This window comes from Bubalus bubalis, chromosome 2, assembly GCF_019923935.1.
Source record: "Bubalus bubalis isolate 160015118507 breed Murrah chromosome 2, NDDB_SH_1, whole genome shotgun sequence".
Lineage (NCBI taxonomy): Eukaryota > Metazoa > Chordata > Mammalia > Artiodactyla > Bovidae > Bubalus > Bubalus bubalis.
The window spans coordinates 143,732,454-143,751,976 of record NC_059158.1 but is presented as its reverse complement, the minus strand read 5'-3'; the positions used below and the strand labels follow the sequence as shown (position 1 = coordinate 143,751,976).

General features: G+C 35.7%; 1 protein-coding gene across 35 annotated transcripts in view; it reads right to left on the bottom strand.

Annotated features, from left to right (window-relative positions):
- ABI2 (abl interactor 2) overlaps window positions 1-19,523 on the bottom strand; it is a 110,758-nt gene that overhangs the window by 41,302 nt on the left and 49,933 nt on the right. For 20 of the 35 annotated variants that reach the window (XM_045164497.1, XM_045164482.1, XM_045164529.1 and 17 more), the window contains exons 2-4: window positions 14,204-14,371; window positions 7,560-7,736; window positions 6,019-6,036 (exon numbers count right to left, since the gene is read on the bottom strand). In XM_045164497.1, coding sequence (XP_045020432.1) covers window positions 6,019-6,036; window positions 7,560-7,736; window positions 14,204-14,371 — 363 coding nt within the window. The remainder of the gene's footprint in view (window positions 1-6,018; window positions 6,037-7,559; window positions 7,737-14,203; window positions 14,372-19,523) is intronic. The other 15 variants (XM_045164498.1, XM_045164530.1, XM_045164483.1 and 12 more) reach the window with 1 other exon arrangement.

Below are 19,523 nucleotides of genomic sequence, written 5' to 3'. Positions count from 1 at the left end.
TTGGTATATGCAGTACCTCCTTGAACCTTGATATATAATATCATGCATATCATACATAATGTTCATTACCAATCTTGGTGCTTTCCAATACCCTGTAAATACTCTTTAAAAAATACTAGAGTTCACAAAGTATCTTTGTATCTTTAGTTCATAGAGCATATCACCTCTGTTAGGAAGCACTCTTCCAGGAATAGATAACTTGCTGCAATAGTGGGAGACACATTCTAAAATGAGCCCTGTGGTATATCGGTCATGTAAACCACCAACCACCAGACCTCTAGGCACAAGAATAAAAAAATAAGAAAAATAAGGAGAGACAAAAGGTCTATAAAATGATTTCTCTGCTTTCAAGGAACTTATTTTAGAATAACTAAGACACCCTGCTGAAAACAAAAAGTAATTTCTACAAATAATACAGAAATCTCCAAAAAAGAAGTATCAATGTGAGAAGACTGACAGAACAGAAGGAAGGTTTTATAGAGAAAAATCTGAGTTGGAGTGTTACCAAGTTTTAAAAAGAGCAAAATTTAAACACACTAAGAGAAGAGGAGTAGTATGTATAGTTTGTGTCTGGAGGTGGCGAAGTGAGGATGGGCACAAGCTGTGGGCAAACACCCGAAGGCTTTCATTCCATGTCCAGTGCTGTTCCCAGCAGTCCCATCCAGTGCATAATCTTTGGTTTCCTAGAGACCTCTATCCCTCTCCTCAGAGGATATATGTTCTTATTTCAATTCTCTGAGCCAACAGGAAAAGGACCAGGAGATTCTCTGAGGGAAATCAAAACTGAAATCAGGCATTCAAGTGTAGCGTCAGGAGAAAGGTAAAATTTTTAGTAAGACAGGAAGACAAAAAGCCTAAGGTAACAAGAGTTTTAACATAATCCACTACAGAGAAAAGTAGGGAAAACCACTAGACCATTCAGGTACGACTTAAATCAAATCCCTTTCAATTATACAGTGGAAGTAACAAATAGATTCAAGGGATTAGATCTGACAGAGTGCCTGAGAACTATGGATGGAGGTTCATGACATAGTACAGGAGGCAATAATCAAGACCATCCCCAAGAAAAGGAAACACAAAAAGACAAAATGGTTGTCTGACGAGGCCTTACGAATAGCTGAGAAAAGAAGAGAAGCTAAAGGCAAAGGAGAAAAGGAAAGACATACCCATTCGAATGCAGAGTTTCAAAGAATAGCAAGGAGAGATAAGAAAGCCTTCCTCAGTGATCAATGCAAAGAAACAGAGGAAAACAATAGAACGGGAAAGACTAAAAATCTCTTCAAGAAAATTAGAGATACCAAGGGAACTTTTCATACAAATATAGCAACAATAAAGGACAGAAATGGTATGGACCTAACAGAAGCAGAAGATATTAAGAAGAGGTGACAAAAATACACAGAAGAACTATATAAAAAAAGATCTTCAGGACCCAGATAATCACGATGCTGGGATCATTCACCTAGAGCCAGACATCCTGGATTGCAAAGTCAAGTGGGACTTAGCATCACTACAAACAAAGCTAGTGGAAGTGATGGAATTCCAGTTGAGCTATTTCAAATCCTAAAAAATGATACTGTGAAAGTGCTGCACTCAACATGCCAGTAAATTTGAAAAACTCAGCAGTGGCCACAGGACTGATGAAGGTCAGTTTTCATTCCAATCCCAAAGAAAGGCAATGCCAAAGAATAATCAAACTACCACACAATTGCACTCATCTCACTCATATGAGGTGTGAGCTAGCAAAGTAATGCTCAAAAGTCTCCAAGCCAGGCTTCAACAGTATATGAACCGTGAACTTCCAGATGTTTAAGCTGGATTTAGAGAAGGCAGAGAAACCAGAGATCAAATTGCCAACATCCATTGTGTCATCAAAAAAGCAAGAGAGTTTCAGAAAAACATCTACTTCTGCTTTGACTATGCCAAAGCCTTTGACTGTGTGGATAACAATTAACTGTGGAAAATTCTGAAAGACATGGGAATACCAGACCACCTGACCTGCCTCCTGAGAAATCTGTATGCAGGTCGGGAAGCAACAGTTAGAACTGGACATGGAACAACAGACTGGTTCCAAATCGGGAAAGGAATATGTCAAGCCTGTCTATTGTCACTCTGCTCATTTAACTTAAATGCAGAGTACATAATGAGAAACTCTAGACTGGATGAAGCACAAGCTGGAATATCAAGAACCTCAGATATGCAGATGACACCACACTTGTGGCAGAAAGCAACGAACTAAAGAGTCTCTTGATGAAAGTGAAAGAGGAGAGTGAAAAAGTTAACATTCAGAAAACTATGATCATGGCAACTGGTCCCAACACTTCATGGCAAATAGATGAGGAAACAGTGGAAACAGTGACAGACTTCATTTATTTGGGCTCCAAAATCACTGCAGATGGTGACGGCAGCCATGAAATTAAAAGACGCTTGCCCCTTGGAAGAAAAGTTATGACCAACCTAGACAGTATATAAAAAGCAGAGACATTGCCAACAAAGGTCTGTCTAGTTAAAGCTACAGTTTTTCCAGTAGTCATGTATACTATAGTCATGTAGTAGTCGACCTGAGAGTTGGACTATAAAGAAAGCTAAGTGCTGAAGAATTGATGCTTTTGAACTCTGGTGTTGGAGAAGACTCTTGAGAGTCCCCTGGACAGCAAGGAGATCCAACCAGTCGATCCTAAAGGAAATCAGTCCTGAATATGCATTGGAAGGACTGATGTTAAAGCTGAAACTCCAATACTTTGACCACCTGATGCAAAGACCTGACTCATTTGAAAAGACCCTGATGCTGGGAAAGATTGAAGGTGGGAGAAGGGAACACAGAGGATGAGATGGTTGGATGGCATCACCAACTCAATGGACATGAGTTTGAGTAAACTCCAGGAGTTGGTGATGGACAGGGAGGCCTGGCGTGCTGCAGTCCATGGGGTCACAAGGATTCAAACATGCCTGAGCAAGTGAACTGAACTACAGAGATAATGAATAAGAGATTAGGAGTAAGGAGGGAAGAACAGATAAAAAAGAATATAAGAAAAAAGATGGATAAATTTCTGCTTAATTTTTGAAACAATTTTCCAACTGGCTTTTGCCAAGACAGAATTGGTGGCTCAAGACTGGAACAAAGAGGCAAACACATATGATTCCCCCACAAGGTGTTGCTCTTGTGGCGTTTTGCTTCCAAGTGTGTCAAATACATGCTTAGCAATGAATCCGCAGCTGTACCCAAACCTAGATATGTGAGGGGCAATTTTCTGTAGATAATGACGCATACAAGATGACACTCAAAGTGAAAAAGTCAAATAATATTTTACAGAGTTAAGTTATGAATCTTCAAGATCCCAAGCAAAACTTTCCCAAAGTGTTATATTCTTAATGTGTTAAACATAAAGGAGACTTCCAAGCCCTCCTTGTTCATCATTAAGAATCTGCTTGTACAACGTTCAACTGAAAAGCTACATTAACAGATCAGAAGCCTTTACTATTTTTGACTGAAATAAATACACTTATTTTAAAAGTACTTAAGCATAGTTTCAGTAGTGGACAACTTTTCCACTTTTCAACAGAAAAATCTGTTTCAAATACATCAGTAACAAGATCTTAAAAGTCTCAAATATTAAAATAAAGAGTGGGGAAAGGATACCCCAGTTCAAGGTACATGCCACTTTTATATGGCCTCAGGTACATATTAAAATACTTCCAATATGGCACTCTACCATCGACTTTTTATGCCTCTTGCTGTAAAAATATTACCCATTGCTTTCAAAGGTCTTATGAATTAAATCCTACAATTTATTCTTATTTGACTGAAGGAAAAACAATTAACCCAAATTTCACCAGAGAAGAACTATTAAACACAACCACGATGTGATGTATAAAAGGTTAAAAATTCAACTTTTGAGTCACATCCCATGTGTCTGGTCCCAAAGACGGTATCTGTTAAGAGTGTATCTGAAAGCCATCAAGTCTGACAAGACTGGAAGCAAAGACAGAGCTCACAATGAGCTGAGGAGGAAACCAAGAATCAGGAGACTTATAGGGTACCTGATGTCAACCATGGGTCTCCAAAAAACTCAGCTGGAAAACCACACGACTAGTTTACTATTTGCAAGTTCCTTCCAACTTCAACATTTTTAAATTCTATTTTCTATCTTAATACATTCGCTTATTCTGTTAATCAACCTTCTGAAGCCACTCATTTTTTTTCTACCAGCATAAAAATAACGACTTGCTATATGATGAATGGTTTTTTCACTCTACTATTGCTTTGGTTCACCCAAAATGATTCACTATGTGCCACAAGTTTATAGAGGAGACAGACACACTTACAATGAAGGGTAGGAAGAAAGCAAAGACAGCACTGTCACATTCTAGCTTCTAGGATGAACTCAGGCTACACTCCTTACCCTGTCCACCCCAGCCCAACAGAGCAGAAACAACGGCACGGAGCCACAATCCTGGGGAGTAGGGTTTTTGTTGCAAAGATGTTAAGGAATTTTCTCCAAGTGTGATGCTTCCTTACTGGATCTTTCTTCCTAGGAACCTCTCATTTTCCACTCACTCTGGCCTCTCTCTCACACAGAACAGGATCCTGAACCCAGAAAGGTCAAGAAGGAATCATAGTAGGGTTTAGAGGAAATGAGCCAGGGGTAGCTCTTTAGGCAAGATGGTCTAAACTTGAAGGGGGAAAGAACTGGTCCATTGTTTTGTTTTTCCTTTAGTTGAATTTTCTGTGCACTGCTCTCACTTTGGAGGTTCATGTATCAATAGCCGAAATTTGAACACAGAAAAAGCAGAGGTAGCCACAAACACTACTTTTGGTCTATTTCTACCTCTTTTATGCAAACGAATCTCCTCACAATTCCACATACCTCACTCACTCACATGAAGTACATCTGCCTGGGCTCCTCTAGTCACATCTCTCTACCATGAGCTGTTTAACTTTCTATGGCCGTGGTTAGTAGCTAGTTAATGACTCAGGTCTCAGTCATCATCTTGTTATCACTTTCTACACTGAAGACATGGCAAACAGCACAATATATGCTAAGAACGGTAAGAATATATGTGTGTGTGTGTGTGTGTGTGTGTGTGTGTGTGTGAGAGAGAGAGAGAGAGAGAGAGAGAGAGAGAGAAAAGGAATCATAGAATTCAGCTAAGAAAAAAGTTAAAAAAAGGAAATGCACTTTCAGTTTGGTGACAATAATTTTAGTATCACTCTGACAGGCCCCTTGTTTACTCTTGAACATCTTTTCTCAGTTTTCCCTCCAATGTTACTGAAACAAGTTAAAAAAGGCGATTATCTCTAGTTCTTAACTTGTATTTTGTTAAACACTATCATGACCTTTTGATGTTTTACATATACTACTACTCAGCTTGAAACCTCTTAAAGTGGGTTATACTGAAATACATAATTTATAAGCAATTTGAATAAAAATGCTAATTTTTTTGCAAAATATATGATACTGCAACTTAAAAAACACCCATAACACTGAATATTTTCCAATTTTCAATTGTTTTTACAGTGATTGAGTCAAGAGATAATGACATAGTGGCCATAAGGTGTATGATCAAGCACACCATTTATAGAATAAAAAGGTATTACACAGGGGGAGGGTTAAACAAAGCACATTAGCAGCCCTCCAATCCATAACAAAATGTCTCCATTTACAAAAATCCAGCTAATTTTATTTCATAATGACATTTTATGATAGGGTAACTTACATTTCCATTTCATAAAATATATTAACATTGCAAAATAATCACTTATTCAACAAATATTTACTAAGTGTCTAATGTGTGTCAGGCACTATCCTAGGCACACGGGATCGGGCAATGAACAAAACAGTCAAAAACATTTGCCCGCATGGAACATAAAGACACACAAAGTTGCATGACAAAAATAAAATAAGAAAAAGCAATTATTTCTTGGTTTTAAAAGGCCAAGTGCCAAGTATCTCTTCACTCCCCATATGTAATAGTCTATATAAGAACAAAGAATGGAAATCCAGCCCTGGAATCTCTTACCTTAAATCTAAGCAACCACTTAATGCATAAATGGAGCAAATAAAAGAGGTAAGGGGAAAAAAGCATTGAAAGGTTAGTTGGAACTTCAGGATGTGAAGAGAAAGGAAAAAACAAAGAAAAAACAAGTTAAGCATTCAGCATTAAAAAATAATGTTTCAGTAGATCATAGAAAGAGTGGTTAAAGCAGAATGTGTCATGAACGGGAGTTTTTGGATGAAATTATATAAGACACCTTTATTTAAAAACAACTTTATTCCTGATTTCTTCAAATTAGTGACCCCTAAACATTAAAAGTCCAGAAAAATCAAAGTGATTACAGAATTCCTAAAGAACAATTATTGGAGAATTAAGTAAGAGTTAGGGGGATAACCTTTTTATTATTACATAAGTGGGCAAGTACAAATACGATGTTTTATATTTTAAGTGTCTTTTTGCCATTAGATTCTGAAAGGATCCTAAAATTTTCTATTAGCAGTTGTTAGCCTCAAATAAATCTCAAAAAATTTTCCCAAGTTAGAATAAATTTTAGTTATCCATCCAATTACACATCCTATTTTAAAATGCTCTAATTTGTACTGCAATCTAAATGTATTAGGTGTTCATTATAAAATTAAATATTAAATTTCAGATGATAGCGCTTGATTTAAAACTTTGAGAAAAATATTTTTGTTTTACATTTACACTGTACATATTCTCTTACCTAGATCTACATTCAATTTAGATTTAACTGATTTCTAGCCATCCTTGTGTGGGATATATTTTCTAAATTTGCATATATAAATCAACTGCATGAACTGTATGGTTTCACTTACAGGCATATACATAGTTGCTCAGCATCACATTTGAAAAGTTATTGTCTTTCAAATCACTGAGGAGATGCAAACTTTAAATAAACTAATACTTAGCTGAAGCTCTGAACAGTTTCTTAAGTACAAGTATCAATTTAAGTGAAAGTTGTAAGTTCATCAGTTGTAATTACTGTACCTTATGTATATAGCAGGCACTTAAATACATTTTAAAAGCCAAAATATATAATGGCTATATAATGAAAAGCAGTGGAAATACTAAATTAACTTACTACTTTTATCTACATTATCCTCACCCAAAATGCTGAAATAAATTTGTTCTAGAAAAATTCAAAGTCCATGTTTATATATATTCTTTCTGAAAACTAATGCCAGAAATTTGCTGATATTTTTGAGATAAAGCAAATACTTTAATAACATACTGAATAATATTTAATTAGTCATATTAAATCATTAAAGGATTTAAAATATAATACTATGTTTATTTCCAGATGTACATGAGGTATTTTCATAACTGATTAAACAAATGCAATTCACTCAAAGATGACTGTTTAAAACTTGAGAACCCAGCACTAAAAAGAAAGATAACACAGTTATTAGTGGTAAGAAATCTTCAGAACTACAACTAGGCCAAGAATGATCCTCTGGAAAGAAAAGATAAGCATTTAATTTTCTAAAGAGTTAGTTCCATCATGGGCTATTTTTTTTTTAAAGTTTGACAAAACTTATGCTTACCTTTACTCCATGTCCAATATCATCTAGAATTGTATAGTCAATAGGTTTTCTAATATATCGAACTGGTCGTTCAAGGTTGGCTGGAGCAATAATCTTATGTGTCCTTGAAGTGTTTTTATTGGTAGTCAAAATACCAATTTCTCTTCTTGCAACTTTCTCTTTATGAATATCAACGGTCTACAAAACATAAACACAAAAATGTATACCCCTAATAGCCAGAAAAATAAAAACATAAATACTTAAGAGATTTAATATCATTATTCATATTCTTAACTGCAATTGCAAATTTCTCCTTTTGGTACCAAAACTGACTTTCTCCATTTTCAGGCTAAAAGAAGGGTTGAGAAATCCTGGCTGGAAAAACCGATCTGGCCCATCACCCATCTTTTTATAGCTGAAAAACCAAGAGTGGTGTTTACATTTTTTAATGGTTAACAGAAGTCAAAAGAAAAATAAGATCTTGACATGTAATTATATGGAATTCAAATATCAGTTTCCATAAACAATTTTACTGCAATACCAGTCATTCTACCCGCTTAAATCTTTTCACAATACAATGACAGAGGTGAACAGCTGCAACAGAGACCTTATGACCTGCAAAGCATAAAATATTCATTAGCTGACCCTTTACAGGAAAAGCTTACCCACCTCTGGGTTAAAGCACGCTAATTTTTTCCTTCTCTATTAAGATTTAGCCTAATTAAGAAAGTACCAGCAATTAATCTGGTAACATTTAAAGATAACCTATTAGTATAACTTCTTTTAGTGTTTAAATAGCTTTTTATTTAAAAAGGCCTAAAATATAAATACAATGTTAAAAATAGGTCATCTTTTACAAAGAAAAATGCTTATATTTTATCATGATAAAATGCTAGTAAAATATTTTTATTATTTTATTAAATGTTCAAAACAGGATATAATTTAGTACGTAACAACAATGTGTTTTTACTCAATTTTCCATTTGCTAATAGAGGGTGAATTTCTCCATAAGCACAGGTAATTAATACACTAAAACAGCATTTTTCAAATTGCAAGTTGCAATTTAGTGAGATAATGAGCAGCAATTATTTTAAATGAAAAAGAACAGAACTATCAGACAACATACACACTGTCAGGTACTTTCCTCTTAAAAGATTTGTTATGTACAGAAATGCATACATTCAAGAGTGTACGCATGGAATATAAGATGTATTTTTAACTGTGGGTTTCAGTTTTAAAAGTTTCAAACATACTTCACTAAATTGTTCACATCTCTTGCCACCATTCATGGCTTAAGCAGGAATTATTGCCGATTCTTCCCCAAACCTACTTCAATTTACCCTTTCTTAAAGAACAGCCAGGTAGTAACACAGAAATGAAAATGAAAGACAATATTATGACATCATGACAATATTAAATACAACTTTAGGAAATCTGAACACTGATTACTTATCCTTCTAAACTACATAAAATCTGAAGGAAACCTGAAACAAACTTGAAGCCTCTTATTTCAACCAAGAGATTTTAAAGGCAACAGACTCTTTAAGGGCATAACTAATAAATACCTAAGTGAAGCATCAGATCAAATATTGGCGAAAGTAGGAGACACCTTAGCATTATAAGTATTTCATTTTAAGACCAAAATAGGCTTTGAACTTTTTGTGTGCACATTAGTTAAGTTACAAAACCTGCTTTCCTTTTCCTTTGGTTGGGGGAGCTATAATAGAAGAAAGAAGTTTGTGTGTTAGTGACCATATTGGGATTTATTTATTTTTAAATTCAGAAAAAATATAAATTAACCACATTTACTTTGAATAATTTCTAAAGAGTCATTCTGAAATTATTAAAAATATGAGCTAGGAAAATTTTATATTTGTCAAGTATACTTCAAATTAAACTAAAAACACAAAATATAACCCTTATTTTTGATATATAACTGGTCTTTGTCATATCAATAAAGAAAATTTATTAGAGAATGTAATCCTTTCAACATTGTTTTCATTCTGCTTAGTTTTTAAAAATATAATTATCTCATCCAGAAATGAAAATATAAGAATGTAAACCTAACCAACGATAACAGAATTCTAAGTTTGAGGCAAACTGGAACTTCAATTTCAAATTCTCCTGCTAGAAATATCAATATGTCTCTGGAGAATGAAGAGGGGGTAACATTTCACTTATTATTTGCACTAATATATAGTTATATTTTATAACAAACACGTATTTTAAATTCTTTGAAAAAACTGAGACTCTAAAAAGAATGAAAACAAAGAGATTATACCTAGGGACTGTAGGCACTTACATATTACTTATCTATTCTCTTTATGTACATAAACACACAGCCCAAACCTGTATAAACCATTACAGGAAGCATAAAAGGAAAACCAATATGGCAAAAGAAATGATCAAAGAACTTTCATAAATAACCCTAAATAAGGGATAGCTGCTATAATAGGGCATAAAATTATAGCAGCTATATCTAAACTAAGAGTTTAGATTCTTAGTTTAGATTCCTAGAGAAGGCAAAATAGAAATGAGTTACAAGGAAATACATACCCCTTCATTAGGAAAGTGACCGTTTGCCCAGCACTAAACTCTTAAAGGAACTAGTTGAAGGAAATGTGAGAAAAATGTTCTTTGTTGTTTCTTATATTCTCATTAAACTTGAAGGGATATTTTAAAACATAATTCTTAATAGCATATTTCTATATTTAGAAAGCCAAAACAGTTTGGTTATATATTCCTAGTTGTCTATTCTAAAAGACTGCCTACATCTTAGGAAACCAGAGCAGGGTTTAGAAAATACCTCAGATATCTAATATCAATTGGTCCTTAACCATTCTACCAGACAACCCTTAACAACCATTCCTATGTACATGTCATCTCATCTCTGACCTGACTAAATTTCCATTTCTTTGCTTCTTCAATTCCTTTTCTCTAAATTCCCCCAACATAGTATTTTTGACTCAAATGTGAAAAAAATGTGACCTCAAAATATCTTAATAACTTTGACTCCCTCCATAAACAAAATAATGTTTTAATAAAGTATAATGATATAATTTAAAACCACACATTTGAAAAACATTATTTTGTACAGCAAGAACTTATAAACTAAATCCTACATCACAAGACTGGCCCACTGTCTGCTTCTACATGGTGCACAAGCTAAGAATGATTTTTACATTTTTAAACAGTTGCTTAAAAAATACAACACAAAAAATAATATGAGTCTGAAACCCTTTATGGCCCCCAAAGACAAAAATATTGACTGTCTAGCTCTTTACAAAAAAGTTTGCCAATCCTTGTTTACACCGTTTATTGAATATTTGTTTTAGAAAATATTTCCTCTTATACTATGGAATAATAGAAAAATGGAATAATATTCCAATCTAATGAGCATCAAATAGCTTTGACATTCAGTTGACTTTTAAAACAAACAACTCTACCCGTACATTAAATGTAACCAAAAAAAATTTTAATCCTTAAGGCAAATGCTTTTAAAATCTATGTAAATTTTAAAAATTTACTCATTTATTTGCTATAGCTTCCATCAGCCCATTTCTCCTACTCAACTCCTCAGCCAGCTACTTGAATATATTCTGTATAAACTTAACAGCCATCGCAGAGTTGCAGATCCTTTGCTTTTCCAAGCATTGCCCTCTATAGATACTAGACTCCAAATGAAAGCAGCACAACTTATTCTCGAGAGCTGTGACTCAAGCCCGTTATTTCTAGTCTACCAGTCTCTGTCCATTCATCTCTCCCATTTTTTATTTATTCCATTAGACTAGCTTTAAAAGATATTATTAATTAGACCTATTAATTAAATCATATAGATTTATGTGATACTCAAAATGAAAAAGTTCTTATAAGCTAAATACATATTCTTATAGTTTATTAATAACAATCACTTTCCTCCTTAAGGTTGCCACACTTTTCTACCAAAGAATTACAGAATTTCAATCAGAACATAGATAATTACTTTTGTTGTCATTTTCTTGTCATCATTTATCCACACAATCTCGCCTATTTTCTCTTGAAAACTAATAAAAAGTTGTCCCTCCTTTTTAGGAACTCTAATATATTCATTTCTCTTTGGCATTTGCACTTTTCTTCTTAATTTCTTTTCCGGGTTCTTTGCCCAAATTTCAAATATGCAGAAATGTTAAGACTCTGATGTATAAATCCCCAAATTCTGTATTAGATTAGCAATTTGTCAACATCCCTTCTACAGGAAACCAAGTTCATATATTTCATCATTTAAAATGCCACTGACTATTTCCTCCAAGAGGTCCTTTCAGAATAAAAATTTACCCCTCACTCACTAAAACTAACCCATAGTTTTTTTTTTTTAAGTCTAAGTCACACAGCAATACAACAAGCAATGAATTATATGTTGTCTACTTGACTGTGTGGATCACAATAAACTGTGGAAAATTCTGAAAGAGATGGGAATACCAGACCACCTGACCTGCCTCTTGAGAAACCTATATGCAGGTCAGGAAACAACAGTTAGAACTGGACATGGAACAACAGACTGGTTCCAAACAGGAAAAGGAGTACGTCAAGGCTGTATATTGTCACCCTGCTTATTTAACTTATATGCAGAGTACATCATGAGAAACGCTGGACTGGAAGAAGCACAAGCTGGAATCAAGATTGCCAGGAGAAATATCAATAACCTCAGATATGCAGATGACACCACCCTTATGGCAGAAAGTGAAGAGGAACTCAAAAGCCTCTTGATGAAAGTGAAAGTGGAGACTGAAAAAGTTGGCTTAAAGCTCAACATTCAGAAGATGAAGATCATGGCTTCTGGTTCCATCATTTCATGGGAAATAGATGCGGAAACAGTGAAACCAGTGTCAGACTTTATTTTTTTGGCTCCAAAATCACTGCAGATGGTGACTGCAGCCATGAAATTAAAAGACGCTTACTCCTTGGAAGGAAAGTTATGACCAACCTAGATAGCATATTCAAAAGCAGAGACATTACTTTGCCAACAAAGGTTCGTCTAGTCAAGGCTATGGTTTTTCCTGTGGTCATGTATGGATGTGAGAGTTGGACTGTGAAGAAAGCTGAACACCAAAGAATTAATGCTTTTGAACTGTGGTGTTGGAGAAGGCTCTTGAGAGTCCCTTGGACTGCAAGGAGATCCAACCAGTCTATTCTGAAAGAGGTCAGCCCTGGGATTTCTTTGTAAGTAATGATGCTAAAGCTGAAACTCCAGTACTTTGGCCACCTCATGCAGAGTTGACTCATTAGAAAAGACTCTGATGCTGGGAGGGATTGGGGGCAGGAGGAGAAGGGGACGACAGAGGATGAGATGGCTGCATGGCATCACTGACTCGATGGACGTGAGTCTGAGTAAACTCCAGGAGTTGGTGATGGACAGGGAGGCCTGGCGTGCTGCGATTCATGGGGTTGCAAAGAGTCAGACACAACTGAGCGACTGAACTGAACTGAACAGAATTTTTATGGAATGTGAAAAAACCCTTAGAATGGCAAATTCAGATTTAAGGTTACATACTATTAAATAACAAGAAAACCCTCCAAATGGTCTGATGAATTTAACAGAAAAATAAGGTAGACTTTACATAAGTGATTTGATTAGGTGGAATACATTCAATTTAATTACATCAATTAAACATCAGACTTTGAAAAACTGATGGACTGGTCAATTTCAGAAGAGTTCTGAATTCTTTATATAAAAAACGATAATATGCACATTTTAAAAGTCTTTCTATTCCAGAAGAGTTCTAATCATTTAGTTCTAAAGAGTATTGAATACCACTAAGTTATGCAAATGACAAGTGCCAAAATAGAAATGCTACAAAGATCTCAAAAAGACGACCAAAATCTTTTGTTAGTATTTTGAAAAACGTATTTTGAAATTATAAATTGTTTTTCACCAGTAATATTTTAAATGGCCCCTAAATACAGGAATGGGTATGAAAACTATGATACAGATATAAAACATTATCGAGCCATTGAAAATGTTTATGAAAAGCTTATAACACCAAGGAAAGATGTTTGTTCTAATGGTAAGCTAAAAGAGCAGAGTTCAAAATTCCATACATATGATAATTCCAGTTAAATTTTAAATAAAAATTATTTAGAAGAAAAAAAATTGGACAAAATATACCAAAATATTAACAGGAAAAGTTTGAGTAGTGGGGAAAGGGTTTGTTTTTCTACTTTTTCTTTTCTATATATTCATGACATTTATAATGGAAAAAGTATTATATTTATTTTTTCTAAGTTCCATATAAAGATAATTTTATAAGGTCACTTATATTAATCTTTACATTACTGAGGTAATAGAAAAAAGCATTTAAAGAACTCATCAAGCTACCACATTTAAAGTGTAAAATTCAGTAAAAATTGGAAGAAACCGGGCAAAATTTCACACTCAAGGCTGATTTGATTATTTTAACTTGACAACTGAGTTTTAATGAAACCATTAAGGTTTTCTTCTCTATCAAAATCACAGAGAAGATAATCACGAGACAAAAAAGATGGAAACAAAACAACCTAATACTGAGTTTGTATCTTGCAAATCATACGTGTGAGTAAACTCACACAGTAAAGGCTGCCAGCACTACAGACTGCATGTGTTTACTGTGTATTCCTCAGGGCAAAATAGGAAAACGGTGTGGTCTCACTTGTGAAATGTGATTGATTGAAGACTCCATCCTTCGTAGTTGGGATGCCTGGATATCCAGCATCTGCAGGACATTGTTGGCCAAGGTATTGATCAGATAGGCAACACTTGCTAAGGACTGGGTGGTGTAGGCTTTGGTTTCTTCTAGGGCTCGCTGCTTATCCGCTGACTAGAAAAACAAACAAACAATCATTACTTCAAAGATAACCCATTCTATCAATCCAGTCTTCAAAAACACTCACCCAAACCATTATGTGGCTGAATCTACATGCACTAATTTAAAATGCTTTGAAAACCAATTATCAGTATTCATGTAAACCCAACAACTAAATAATTGACTTGAGTTCACTCATGTTTTCATGTTGAATAGATACATCTTTGTATAGATGCAAATAAAATCCTGAAGCCACTGTTTACAAAATGAGGTCTGATGGATATTTTGAAAAATGGCAGCAAGCACACAGCCTCACGGTTGCTGCTTGGAAAGGTTGCACCGATTTGAATGCGTAAATTCCGGTGCACATTTTTCTATGCTCCTGAGTTCTTCCTTTCCTTTCACTCTAACATATACAATGTGACAGATTTGGGAGAATGGCATTGAAACATGTAAAATATCATGTATGAAACAAGTTGCCAGTCCAGGTTCGATGCACGATACTGGATGCTTGGGGCTGGTGCACTGGGACGACCAAGAGGGATGGAATGGGGAGGGAGGAGGGAGGAGGGTTCAGGATGGGGAACACATGTATACCTGTGGTGGATTCATTTTGATATTTGGCAAAACTAATACAATTATGTAAAGTTTAAAAATAAAATAAAATTTAAAAAAAAATCAACACAGCATGGAAAAAAAAAAGAATATACAATGTGACTATAAAGCAATGGTCTGATTAAAGTAATAATAACAAAAAAATAAGAATGATAATGATAAAATGATAAAGTATATAAAATAATAATAATTGTGATCATGATAAAATAAAAATAGTAATAGGATCCTTTCTTCCCAAGCATCTTAAGTGTTATAGCCCTATGGAAGACAAACAGTGACTTATAAATCTTACTTGATAAACAGAAACTACACAGTAAAAAAGTGGTGAACCGATTATTTCCAAGAACACAAAGAAAAGCAACAGTAAGGTTACATATTCTATGCTGCAACTGCCAAATAGCATTTTCCTGCCCTAGTTCTATACAAAGACTCTATGGTTCAGTAGAAAGGACATAGCCTCTGAATCAAAATCCTTTACCTTCATTTCAGTTCTAATACTATAGTATGTCATATTCTAAGTAGTTGTGAATATCAAATAAGATAATGACTATAAAACCACTTTCCAAAACTCTACATCACTTTATCTAACAACTGTCATTCCATCTTTGAGTAGTCATCAACTGTTCAAAATCCACTACGCTCCACTCTGCCTTCTGCCACACAGTACAGGACTCAGAATCAGTAAACCCAGACACAATGTATCCCAGAGGGAGCAAAATTCTTCTGAAGAAGCAGTAGTTAAAATAAATCAAAAAATACTGCTTTAACTTGAAAGGAGTTAAGAATCACTGTACTGATTTTTTTTCTAATCTTTAGTAATCTCTGTTTTATTAACACTTAAATGAACGAGAGTTGAAACCAAATCTGGTTAAAGATAAATACTTGTTTAAAAACATCATATAGATTTCCAGATTGTTGTTGATGTTCAGTCACTAAGTTGTGTCCGACTCTTGGTGATCTCAGGGACTGCAGCATGCCAGCCTTGCCTCCCTTTCACTATCTTCTGTAGTTTGCTCAAATTCTTGTCCATTGAGTCGGTGATGCTATCCTAAATATCGCATCCTCTGTTGTCCCCTTCTTTTGCCTTCAATCTTTCCCAGGGTCTTTTCCAATGAGTCAGCTCTTCACATCAGGTGGCCAAAGTATTGGAACTTTAGCACTAGTCCTTCCAATGAACATTCAGGGTTGATTTCCTTTAGGATTGATGGGTTTGATCTCCTTGTAGTGCGAGGAACTCTCAAAAGTCTTCTCCAGCACCACAACTCAAAAGCATCAAAAAATGTCTAGATTATGGTTGCGTATATAAGGAGTTTGTAAGTCACTGGTCCATCCTAACAAGTCAAAATCTGAACAGACTTAAAAATCAACAACTTTTGACTTCAAAGTAGAAAATAGCTAAGCCAGTAACACTTTTCAGATATTACTCTAAATTAGAGTATTTCTTACAGAGAATAACCAGAAATTTTGAATTTTTTTAAATTTATTTGTTAGTAGACTTCAAATTTTCCACAGTTTATTGTGATCCACACAGTCAAAGGCTTTGGCATAGTCAATACAGCAGAACTAGATGTTTTTCTGGAATTCTCTTGCTTTTTCCATGATTCAGCGGATGTTGGCAATTTGATCTCTGGTTCCTCTGCTTTTTCTAAAGCCAGCTTATACATCAGGAAGTTCATGGTTTGCATATTGCTGAAGCCTGGCTTGGAAAATTTTGAGCATTACTTAACTAACATGTGAGATGAGTGCAATTGGGCAGTAGTTTGAGCATTCTTTGGCATTGCCTTTCTTTGGGATTGGAATGAAAACTGACCTTTTCCAATCCTGTGGCCACTGCTGAGTTTTCCAGATTTGCTGGCATATTGAGTGCAGCACTTTTACAGCATCATCTTTCAGGATTTGGAATAGCTCAACTGGAATTCTATCACCTCCACTAGCTTTGTTTGTAGTAATGCTTTCTAAGGCCCACCTGACTTCACATTCCAGGATGTCTGGCTGTAGGTCAGTGGTCACACCATCGTGATTATCTGGGTCCTTTTCTTTTTTGTACAGTTCTTCTGTGTATTCTTGCCATCTCTTCTTAATATCTTCTGCTTCTGTCAGGTCCATACCATTTCTGTCCCTTATCGAGCCCATCTTTGCATGAAATGTTACTTTGGTATCTCTGATTTTCTTGAATAGATCTTTAGTCCTTCCCATTCTGTTGTTTTCCTCTATTTCTTTCCATTGATCACTGAAGAAGGCTTTCTTATCTCTTCTTGCTATTCTTTGGAACTCTGCATTCAGATGTTTATATCTTTCCTTTTCTCCTTTGCTTTTCGCTTCTCTTCTTTTCACAGCTATTTGTAAGGCCTCCCCAGACAGCCATTTTGCTTTTTTGCATTTCTTTTCCATGGGGATGGTCTTGATCCCTGTCTCCTGTACAATGTCACAAACCTCATTCCATAGCTCATCAGGCACTCTATCTATCAGATCTAGTCCCTTAAATCTATTTCTCACTTTCACTGTATAATCATAAGGGATTTGATTTAGGTCATACCTGAATGGTCTAGTGGTTTTCCCTACTTTCTTCAATTTAAGTCTGTGGAAAATTCTGAAAGAGATGGGAATACCAGACCACCTGATCTGCCTCTTGAGAAATTTGTATGCAGGTCAGGAAGCAACAGTTAGAACTGGACATGGAACAACAGACTGGTTCCAAATAGGAAAAGGAGTACGTCAAGGCTGTATATTGTTACCCTGCTTATTTAACTTATATGCAGAGTACATCATGAGAAACGCTGGACTGGAAGAAACACAAGCTGGAATCAAGACTGCTGGGAGAAATATCAATATCCTCAAATATGCAGATGACACCACCCTTATGGCAGAAAGTGAAGAGGAACTCAAGCCTCTTGATGAAGGTGAAAGTGGAGAGTGAAAAAGTTGGCTTAAAGCTCAACATTCAGAAAACAAAGATCATGGCATCTGGTCCCATCACTTCATGGGAAATAGATGGGGGAAATAGTGGAAACACTGTCAGACTTTATTTTTCTGGGCTCCAAAATCACTGCAGATGGTGACTGCAGCCATGAAATTAAAAGACGCTTACTCCTTGGAAGGAAAGTTATGACCAACCTAGATAGCATATTCAAAAGCAGAGACATTACTTTGCCAACAAAGGTTCGTCTAGTCAAGGCTATGGTTTTTCCTGTGGTCATGTATGGATGTGAGAGTTGGACTGTGAAGAAGGCTGAGCACCGAAGACCTGATGCTTTTGAACTGTGGTGCTGGAGAAGACTCTTGAGAGTCCCTTGGACTGCAAGGAGATCCAACCAGTCCATTCTGAAGGAGATCAGCCCTGGGACTTCTTTGGAAGGAATGATGCTGAAGCTGAAACTCCAGTACTTTGGCCACCTCATGCAAAGAACTGACTCATTGGAAAAGACTCTGATGCTGGGAGGGATTGGGGGCAGGAGGAGAAGGGGACGACACAGGATGAGATGGCTGGATGGCATCACTGACTTGATGGACTTGAGTTTGAGTGAACTCCGGGAGTTGGTGATGGACAGGGAGGCCTGGAGTGCTGCGATTCATGGGGTTGCTAAGAGTCGGACATGACTGAGCAACTGATCTGATCTGATCTGATCTGAGACTTCAAATAATCGAGGGGGGGATGGATATTTGGACAGATACTTTACAGGCAACCATTTTTATATAGATAGCTTTTGAGATTTTTTTGAAAAACAAATAGTATTAATGTAATTCAACCCTCAAATCACTTCATGTATGCCTTTATTCCTAGTATGTATGCAAAAAAATGTGTGGCTAACTGTTGAATCAAAGATATGAGAGGTCTTTCCATATTAGATGGGTTTCACGTATATCTACTTTTCTATGGAAGATTTCTTTTCCATGGAAGACTCCTTGTTGCTTTTAATATTTTTTTCTTCATCTTCAATTTCTGTCACGTTGATTAATGTGTGTCTCAGCATGTTCCTCCTTGAGTTTATCCTGTTTGGGATTCTGTGCGCTTCCTGGACTTGAGTGCTTTCTTTCTCATGTTAGGGAAGTTTTCAGCTATAATATCTTCAAATATTTTCTCAGGATCTTTTTCTTCTCCGTCTGGAACCCCTATAATGCAGATGTTGTTGCATTATAACATATATAAATCCCAGAGGTCTCTGAGATTGTCCTCATTTCTTTTAATTCTTTTTTCTTTATTCTGTTCTGTGGCAGTGATTTCCATCACTTTTGTCTTCCAGCTCACTTATTCAATTATTCTGCCTCAGTTATTCTGCTACTGATTCCTTCTAATGTATTTTTCGCACTTCCCCAGTATCTCAGTGGTAAAGAATTTGCCTGCAATCCAGGAGACGTGGGTTCAATCCCTGGGTAGAGAAGATCCCCTGGAGAAGGAAATGGTAACCCACTTCAGTATTCTTGCCTGGGAAATTCCATAGAAGAGGAGCCTGGCAGGCTACATACAGTCTATGGGGGTGGGGGTGGGGGGGGTCGCAAAGAGTTGGACATGACTTAGGAAGTAAACAACAACAAATTTTATAAGAGGTGATAT